The sequence below is a fragment of the Abrus precatorius genome, unplaced genomic scaffold (genome assembly GCF_003935025.1).
Source record: "Abrus precatorius isolate BTA unplaced genomic scaffold, Abrus_2018 Scaffold6, whole genome shotgun sequence".
Taxonomy (NCBI): Eukaryota; Viridiplantae; Streptophyta; class Magnoliopsida; order Fabales; family Fabaceae; genus Abrus; species Abrus precatorius.
Window position 1 is genome coordinate 9,304,812 of NW_020874406.1, and position 9,995 is coordinate 9,314,806.

General features: G+C 31.8%; 2 protein-coding genes across 2 annotated transcripts; one reads left to right on the forward strand and one right to left on the reverse strand.

The window, feature by feature from the left end:
• LOC113869213 (probable xyloglucan endotransglucosylase/hydrolase protein 8) lies at window positions 1-3,018 on the reverse strand. Its single transcript, XM_027505432.1, has 4 exons — window positions 2,820-3,018; window positions 2,569-2,669; window positions 2,262-2,464; window positions 1-403 (listed from the first exon to the last, which is right to left on the reverse strand). The coding sequence occupies exons 1-4, from the start codon at window positions 3,016-3,018 to the stop codon at window positions 1-3; spliced, it is 906 nt and encodes a 301-aa protein (XP_027361233.1).
• Window positions 3,019-7,531: 4,513 nt separating this feature from the next.
• Window positions 7,532-9,454, forward strand: LOC113869341 (pectinesterase-like). The gene is made up of 2 exons (XM_027505628.1): window positions 7,532-8,498; window positions 8,757-9,454. The coding sequence occupies exons 1-2, from the start codon at window positions 7,532-7,534 to the stop codon at window positions 9,452-9,454; spliced, it is 1,665 nt and encodes a 554-aa protein (XP_027361429.1).
• Window positions 9,455-9,995: the final 541 nt, after the last annotated feature.

Genomic DNA, 9,995 nt, shown 5'->3' on the forward strand with positions numbered 1-9,995 from the left:
TTAGGCCCACGGGCTCAATGAACACTCCTCTGGAACAGTTGAATACCGCTGAGAATCCTTGCAGTAGTCATAGATGACAAGGTTCCTCTGAACCCAAGCATAATCCATTTTCTGATCATCTGAGAGGTGCCAAGCAGCATATTGATCCCACCAATTTTTGGTTGTGGTTGAAACACATTCAGGATATGGGTCTTCCCATTGGCAAGCATCCACACTGAAGTCCTTATAGGATGACACAAACGGACCTAATTTCCAATTTGTCTTCTCGAGCCCACCCCTTGTGGCCCAGTCGTCCGCATTCCAAATGCTCGAGAACAGGTACATGGGCTTATCATTGGGGAAGAAATTGTTCGGTTTTCCATTGTTTCTTAACACCCTTATAGGAACCCTGTCCACACAAAACCTGTTTGCAACTTTCAGTAGAATTTGTTTGGAAGTTTGGAAAGAGAAGGAGAAAAAAAGAAAAATGTTAATTTTTTTTATTTAGATGTTTAATATTTTATTTACTCATAATTAAGCAAGTTATAAACAAAATTAAACTCTTTCTAATCACTTTTCTCCCCTCCACTTCTCTTCTAAATCTAACTCCCAAATATAACTTTAACTAATTCAATTGACAATTCTCAGTAAGTACTAGTAAATAAATATTTATCACTTTTTTCTTAGAATAATAAGAAAGCCTCCAAAAATAAAATTTTGAAGTACTAGTTGAACATTCATTTGACACCTCATATCTCTTTCTCTCTCTTTTTAATAAATATATTAATGGTATTTTTATCTCTAATTATCATGTTTATTTAATTTTAGTCTCTTAATTTTTACTTGTACAACTTTAATCCTATTATTTTCTTAATTAAACAAATTCATTACTTTTTAAATTATCAGCCAATTTTTAATGGAAAATATATGATTTTTTTCCTTTCTCTTTACACTTTAGTTCCTCAAAGTATTGTATTTGTTTTATTTTAGTCTTTTAATATTTAATTGGACAATTTTAGTCTTTCTATTTTCTTAATTTAGCAAAGTTAGTTCTTCAACTTTTATGTTTCTTCTTCCTCCTGCCCCTAGTGAGACTTCATCATTGCCTACAAAACTCTATCATTGCTGCCACTACACCTCTTCTTCCATTACTTTTCAACCTCCCTCACACTCCTCTTCTTTGCAATTGTTTTTGATCCTTCTACATTATATTCACTTGTTCCTCCTCTTCCTCTTTCTTTCAAAGATGAAAACTTTGAACATAGATGTTAACCATTTCTTTAGGTTTGAGGGATGAATATGCTTGTATAAGCTTGTAAGAGAAATTTAGCTTGTTTAAGGGAAGGGAAGAGTATTAATAGAATTCTCTCCTTAGCATCATTCACCCTTCCTACCAATAGTTTGGGGATGCAGTAGATGAGGTGTTAGCATTGGTGCCTCCTAGCCCGAGTCCATTTCTCCCATAATCCTCCTTTCTTGTGGAATGTAAAAATAAAGAGAAAATAAAGGGTCAAAAAGTCTAAAATATAAGACAAATTAAGTCACTGCATGGTAGAGCTAAAATAGGCGTATGCCATGAAAGATTACAAAATGTAAAATTTGAAGAAGACATGGGAGAGCTCTAGTAAGGAAGAAAAGAGGAAGAAAAAAATCGTATCACAATAACAAAGTCAAAGTGGAGAGAAAGGAGAAAAGAGAAAGAACTCTATTGCTGACGACAAAGTTTAGTAAGGGAAAGAGAATGAAGAAGAGTTTTGTCTGAACGGTGATGGACTCAAGAGAGAGAAGAAAATAAAAAGACTGTATAGTTTCCATTAAAATTTGGTTGGTAACTTAACGAAAAGACAAATTTGCTAAATTAAGAAAATAAGAAAACTAAAAATGTACAAACAAAATAGTTAGGGGCCAAAATGCAATTTAGCCTAATAAATATCATTTCTCGTATCATATTTATTGTTTTTTTTTAATTTCTTTTACATCATTTATCACACCTATTTTTCTCTCTTTTCTGTACACCTCTGCAAAATATTTTCCTTGTACCAATATAATTGAAGTTGGCCCACCAGCCCTAGCATAATATTGGTTTCTTCTATCTCAGGCTCAGCAACATGCCATTCATTTACTTTTTTTTGACAATTAAGAAAGCGTTAAAGTGACAACAGTGTGAAGAGTGGTAACAATTAAGTTCATGGACCATATGTGTAAGGGATTTCATGATCTTTTACACTTTTTCTTCTTGAGACTTGGCTAATAAGCTAAAGGGTGAGAGAAGAAGAACTTACAATATGTGGTGATTGTTCCAGAGAATGGAATAGGTGTGAAAGTCCTCAGTGGGATCGAACCATAGCATGTGCCTCATTTCACGCCCACCAGTCCCATTCTTGTACACATTGGTCTGAATCAAATATGGCTCCCCTGTTCTGTTTCCCAAGAACTCAAAATCAAGCTCGTCTCTTTCTGGCCCTGCTCCATTTTCCGTGCACATCTGCGACAAAGAGATTATAGAGAGAAACTCATCAAAGAGGCACATTTATGCATGCATGCATGCTTATTATATAGTACTTGATACATGCATGCATATACACTTACATAATAAGCTGTGACGACACCAGCTGAGTCACCTCCTACCAACTTCAGTTTCATACTGAACCACCCGAATCTGTAGCGTTGCTTTGTTTGAAACCCACATCCTATCAAAGAGTGAATGATATGATTTAGAAACTAATGGTATCAAATTGAATTATAACAATTTAATTAGTTTAAAATAAGAATATACAAATATAGATAGATTAATACATATCCAACAAAATAGACACAATCAAATGGCAATCATTTAGCACCTGTGTTGTTGTCCAAGGAGAGATACCAAATCTGTCCATCTTTGGAGGTAGAAAAATGGTCATGAGACCACATTATGCTGAAGTTATCTTCAAAAGATCCCTTGGAATTGGATATTGCTGCTTCATGTGAATGACTAGAAGCAGCCAAGATAGCTGCTAGCAGAAGAATCACAAGCGATGAAGACGATCTTGCATCCATTAAGTGTGATCAGAATTTGAACATGTTCTTGGCATTTGTAGTTGTAACATCGTACGCTGCCATTCTTTTCTTTTTAGACCGAAGCTGCAATTTACTTGTTTATTAATTATTCTGCTTGCTCCGAATGTATAAAATTGCCAACATCTATGCATTGCCCCACCCCAAATGTTCTTTTTCTATTCGCTCCAAGTCTTGTAAACATAACATAATACTTTCATTTCTTTTTGTTTATTCACTTTCTTAAAAAAATATTAATTTAATAATTTCAAATTATAAATATTTTTTTTTTTAAATATTGTATACATTTATAATAAACAAAAGCAAACTAGCAATAAAGATTGTATTAAAATCTGATAGATAAAAGTGAGACAATTTTTATTATTTATTTAAATTTAGAAGAAAATTTTCAAGACGACAATATATATTATTAAATATATTTAAAAAATGAAACTGTAATCAGATGCATTTGTTTGTTTGAGAACATGACCGATTATCTATAGACACCTCTTTATATAGAACTTCCTTAATTTGATTTTTTGGGCGAGTAGATAATCATAGGGTGATAGGGAAATTATCATATTTTCTTTTCATTAAATGTTTGTATAGTTGGGAATAAGATTTGAAAATATGCTTGTTGTTTGAAAATATAATGTTTTCTAAAACTAATATTTATTTTTGTAATTTTTAAATTTTACTGAAATAGATGTGCATTTATGATAAAATAAATTGAATGTTTAGATGTGTTAAATGAGAAGTAATTTTAAGACATTTTCTATTAAGTTTAGACTATACAAAATAATCACTTCTTCTATAGTGAAATTATAAAAATAAAGTTACGTGTAATAGTTAGTTTGTATTTAAAATAAGTAATTTTGAAGGATACAATAGAAAAAAAATTAAAATAAATTGGCAGCTATTAATTATAAGGTCTAAATATTTATTTATCCAAAAAAGATATTTCTTTAATAAAAGAAATAATTAAAGATTTTTAGCTGATTTTTTAAAATTTACTGCCCGAAAATAAATGGTACTTTTTTAAAACATTATTCACATAATACACAAAAGTACTCTTATACAAATATGCATTAAATATTTGTTAAATATAAAGAGAAAAAATTATTAGAAAATAAGATTAAAAATCAATTTAAACCTTGTGAGTAATTTTTTGTGTTACACAAACGCAAATTATAGTAATTATTAGAAACACTATCTCTGAATTAGAGGATCGACTTAATAATAATAACCCTAACTTATATAATTGGGAGTATACCCGCTACTACGTTATTATAAAAACCTTACCAAAATATTATATAAAACTCTCGCAATCACAATTTGGCAGGAAAGCAAAAAGCTGAAATCAAACTGTATCAAAGCATTTTATTTTTTTTCTTCTAATGCATTTTTATATCTAGAGGTTTGTATCACCCTTTACGATATTTAACCTTTGTTTAACAAGTTGCTTTAGCAATTAGTCAAAAAGTAAAAGAGTGATTGAATCTTTGAACGCTATGTGTTGTTTTCTATATTATTTGCTTAACAAAATGTAATTAATTAATCCCTCAAACAACGGTTATTACGGGAAAGCAGCAAAGCTTGTTTTTGTTAGTGATGAAGACGATGATGAATGAAAATAAAGATGACCAACATGCCTATGCACCCAGCCCAATAAAAATGGATAAGATGCTTCGGGGAATCAACCACACGATGCATGTGATAGCATGCTAAAGTACTATTTAAATACGACAAATATTAAATAGTGGGATATAATTAAAGAATTAAAAAATATTCAAAATATAATTACGAAAATGATACAAATTCTTTTGTAAGAAAAAATTGACAAATAAATAATTACTTTCATTTTGGATACAAGCAATGATCGTAATTGGTTATTTTTCGTTTTTGTTAAAAATTAATCGTATGTCGTACGCAATAAAAATAATATCATTAATGTATATTAATGATCTAATTTTTGATACATTATTGATAATTTTTTAAAAAGTTGATTAATATCTTTTACACTAATTAATAAGACCTTAAAATAATATTACAACACTTATTAATGATAGCTTTTTTTTAAAATTGTTATTCATTTGAATTTTGCTTTTCAATTTGAATAAATATTTTTTTTAATAATTTAGCATGTATTCCCTTTTTATAAACGAGAAATCCTAATGTGCATAAAAAACACTAATAATTTTATTAGGCTTTTACATATTATAATATGATTTGTTCCCAGACATAAGTTTATTCAATTGGGAATATAATACTCAAATATTGGGGGGTGGGGATGAGTAGATTGATTAAGATTAAAAAAAAGTTATTATATGTTTTTTTTATATATATATTTTAAATACCTAATTTTATTCGTAATATAAAAATATAAATATAACTAAATAATGTATTCTTTTGGTATTTTTTAATATATTTTCAAAAGTAAAGTTATGGTTAACTTTTTATTTCCATTTTTTTCACTCATGACCTTTCGTGCTTTACTTATGGTTTTAATTATATTTTTTTGGGCTTCAAAACGGATGATAGTAACACGTTTGAGGGCCCAAACATACGTTCTGCGATGAAGCCCGTGTTTTAACATGTTATCTTGGCCCAAAAGAAAGCGTTCATGTTAAGTATCTAACCCCTACTATACTCATTTTCTTAACCAAAAAATATACTTTGTTTCCTCTAGACCAAAAAATGAAAAACTGTTTCCTTTTCCTCTCGTCTTATCAAGAGTATCTTTCTTTAGATTGGCGTATTATATGATCATTTCAGTTTTCTGTACTTGCCCTTAAGTAGAGATAAAAATAGGCTTAGATTGTCTAACAACAATTTACAGTTAAACTTATTTAAAATCTAATTTGATCTAATTTATTTAATTAATAAGTTTAATTTAAATTTTTTAAAAAATTTAATTAATTAAATAGACTAAACTTGAGTTTAAGAAAAAGTCTATTAGACTTATTAAAATAGTTTATTTAAAATTTATAAAATTATAATAATATATTAAATAATTTTATATAAAAATTATAATATAATAATATATTAAGTCAATTAAATTTTAAAATAATAAAATTTTAAATTAAAAATCTTAATTTTTTTCGTTAGAGTTGAAGAATGTCTCTATTACATATTTTATAAGAGAGAGAACTCTATTTACTGTAATTTTTTTATATATCTTATACGCATAACACTGATTTATATTACGTTATCTTGATTACATCTATCACTAGTTCATCTCATTTTATCCATATCTTCTTGTAATCTTATGTACTTGTTTATATTACATTATTTTTTTAATAATTTATTTAGATATAAATCTTATGATTTTTAAAATATATATATATTTAAATAGTTTAATAGTTTATTTATAAGAAAATTTAATGACCTATTGAATGTTTTGATATGAAATATGCTATTAAAAGGGCTAATAGGTCAAATCAGGCTTTTAAAAAGGACAGACTAAGCTTAATAAAAAGCCTATAACATATAATAGGCTAATCTTTAGCTTCAAAATTATTAGACAGGTTAGACCTATTTATACAAAGTCTAACATATTTTCATCCCTATCCTTACTGGCCTTTTGCCTATCCTCACGTGCCTGTTTTACTTGTATTTTCTCTTGTTTACTACAAAGTTTAGCTATTTTTGTTTCGAGTCTTGTTGTCCTTATTTCTTGTGTGCTAACGACCAAATAGGCATCCCACCCCAGTTAATGCCATACACCAAGTAATTCTCTAACAAATGTTAGAATAAGGAGAAATGATAAGGTCGTATTTTTATCAACAAGTAAAATATATTTTTTGAATGAGAAAAAAAAAACACTAAATACTAAAATTAATGGTATGTTTGATTAGGGTTTTAAAAATTATTTTTTGTTTTTAAAAATAAATTTTAATATAAATTTATACTATAATTTATTTTAAAAATATAAAACTATTTTTAGAAGAGTAATCAAATATGCTATAAGTTTGAAATTTTACATTATTTTTATATTGAAATGTAGATCTTGGATATCTTAAAATAAAAGCAAATAAATTGCTCTTCAAATTAATATATACGACAAGGACCACACCAATTTTGATAATTAATGTCAAGCTGATGAGCCAGCCTTTTATTGTATTTAATTTTGCTATATTATGATGATTAAAGGGGTAAAGTTAGGGACAGTGAACAAGTGGATAAATTAAGTGCAATTAAATAAAGCCGTCTGTACAACTTTCTGTTTATTATATATATATATATATATATATATATATATATATATATATATATATTTTTTTTTTCTAGTTATGACTCATGCAAATATAGAAAAACAAAATATACATACACGTGACTCCATATGCCATACTTTTCTTTAAACAAATATTAGGTATGTCAATAGAAAAGATAGAGTTAAAGGAAGATGGAGATAATTATATACATGTTTAAATAATAAAAGTGGAGTATTGTTGGTCTATATAAGGACAATTAAAAAAACACACATCGCCACAAGCAGCCAGTAACGTTGAGAAGTATGGCTACCCAGCAATCTTTGTTAGACAATAAGCCTAGAAAATCCCTTTCCAAAAACATTTGGTTAATCACCTCTGTCTTTGTTGTCATAAGCTCATCAGCCCTTATTGCTTCTTACTTCATCAATCCCACCTCTTTCTTCAACCCCTCTTCACCTCACCATGTCTGTGATCATGCACTTGATACTTCATCTTGCTTAGCGCATGTCTCTGAAGTAGCTCAAGGTTCTTTCTTGAGTACCCCAACAAAAGACCACAAATACAATTTGCTTCACTCCTTCCTAATGAAGTCCAATTCACACATTCAGAATGCTATGGACACAGCTAAAGCTATCAAACAAAGGATCAACAATCAGAGAGAGGAAGCAGGTTTGGGGGACTGCGAGGAGCTGATGGAGTTGTCGGTGGAACGAGTTTGGGACTCAATAGTGGCTCTAACAAAAGACAGCACTGTTTCTCAGCAAGATGCACACACGTGGCTAAGCAGTGTCCTCACTAACCATGCAACTTGCTTGGATGGGTTAGAGGGCCCAGCTAAGGCCCTTATGGAGGCTGAACTTCAGGAGTTGATGTCAAGAGCAAGAACTTCTCTGGCGATTCTTGTTGCTGTTTTGCCAAAGGGCCAACAACTAATTGAAGAGTCACTAAATGGGGACTTTCCTTCATGGGTTACCAGAAAAGATAGGAGGCTTTTGGAGTCTACGGTTGGGGATATTCAGGCTAATGTTGTGGTTGCTACGGATGGGAGTGGCAAGTTCAAGACTGTGGCAGAGGCCGTGGCTTCCGCACCCGACAACGGTAAGACGAGGTATGTTATTTACGTGAAAAAGGGAACGTACAAAGAGAACGTTCAAATTGGTCCGAAGAAGACGAACGTGATGCTCGTGGGTGATGGTATGGATGCAACTGTAATCACCGGCAGCTTGAATTTTGACGATGGAACAAGCACCTTCAACTCTGCCACCGTTGGTATGAACCTTCCCCGACTTAGTCACTATTTGAATCTTCCATTTATCCTTTTGTCTGTTAGTGCTTTTTTAGGTAACCTAACCATAATTCTATCTATACATCATTTTCGTTCATACTTATAAAAGTTTAGTTACATTCTTGTCTTTCTTGATCACACGAATTACGCCGGACAGGCTACAGCTGTAGCATTTTTAATTGTATACAAATCGACACTTAAATTGAAAAATATATTTTGACCCTTAAGATCTGGTTTTGTAGCTGCCGTGGGCGATGGATTCATAGCCCAAGACATTTGGATCCAGAACACAGCGGGCCCACAGAAGCACCAAGCAGTGGCTCTTCGTGTGGGTGCTGACCAGTCCGTCATAAACCGTTGCCGCGTCGACGCTTATCAAGACACTCTCTATGCCCATTCCAACAGGCAATTCTACCGTGATTCCTTCATAACTGGCACCGTTGACTTCATATTTGGAAACGCAGCCGTTGTTTTCCAAAAGTGCAACCTGGTAGCCCGAAAGCCCATGAGTAATCAAAACAACATGGTTACAGCCCAAGGACGAGAAGACCCAAACCAAAACACTGGAACTTCAATTCAGCAATGTAACCTAACACCAAGCTCGGATCTTAAGCCTGTGGTGGGGTCCATCAAAACCTTTCTGGGCCGCCCATGGAAGAAGTTTTCAAGAACAGTTGTGATGCAGTCGTCACTGGACAGCCATATTGACCCAACAGGATGGGCCGAATGGGATGCCCAAAGTAAGGACTTCTTGCAAACGTTGTATTATGGAGAGTATATGAACAGCGGGCCAGGTGCTGGCACCGCCAAGAGAGTGAAGTGGCCTGGTTACCATATCATCACAAGTGCAACGGAGGCCAGCAAGTTTACAGTAACACAGCTCATCCAAGGTAACGTTTGGTTGAAGAACACTGGTGTGAACTTCATCGAAGGCCTTTAAATATGACTTCGGAGATTCGGAAAGCAAGTGTGTGCTTGTATGCGCTGCGTGGTAGAGTCAGGTTTCGTAGATTCTCTTCGTCCCAAGTTTCTAACTATAGCCTTGTAGCCTGTGGGGCCAGTGTAATGATGCGATGTATTCTTATGTAAAATAAACTTCGCTGCTGGTGCTTCTTTGATTTCCTTTAAATGTTTTAGTGGGTTAATTTGATACACCTTTTTCGTTGGCAAATAAGTTGATGCACCTTGCCCATAGTTTATGCATGTTGCTAGCTAGCTAGCTTAAAATAGCCAACCCAACAAAAATCGGGTGTAGTATTTTTCTGCCTTACTATGAAGAATCAATAAATTAAGGGAATATTGAATAAAAAACAAAACGCTAAATTTCGTCCATTGTAAATTGACTTGTAGTTCTCTTTTATCGTTATGATTTTGATTTTTTTAAATCCTCACTCACAACATGACGATGTTATTTTCTGAAACGAGGAAGATGTTTAGTGTTTGTGGGCAAGTGTATCCATCAAAAAGTAATAAAGAAGTTT

What these genes read in the sequence shown, in the direction of transcription:
- LOC113869341 (XM_027505628.1), top strand. Translation starts at nt 7,532, where the DNA reads ATGGCTACCCAGCAATCTTTGTTAGACAATAAGCCTAGAAAATCCCTT. An exon ending in CTTCAACTCTGCCACCGTTG is followed by an intron (nt 8,499 to 8,756) that starts GTATGAACCTTC and finishes CTGGTTTTGTAG; the next exon opens with CTGCCGTGGGCGATGGATTC.
- LOC113869213 (XM_027505432.1), bottom strand. Translation starts at nt 3,018, where the DNA reads ATGGATGCAAGATCGTCTTCATCGCTTGTGATTCTTCTGCTAGCAGCT. An exon ending in GTGTCGTCACAGCTTATTAT is followed by an intron (nt 2,465 to 2,568) that starts GTAAGTGTATAT and finishes TCTTTGTCGCAG; the next exon opens with ATGTGCACGGAAAATGGAGC. An exon ending in TGGAACAATCACCACATATT is followed by an intron (nt 404 to 2,261) that starts GTAAGTTCTTCT and finishes AGTTGCAAACAG; the next exon opens with GTTTTGTGTGGACAGGGTTC.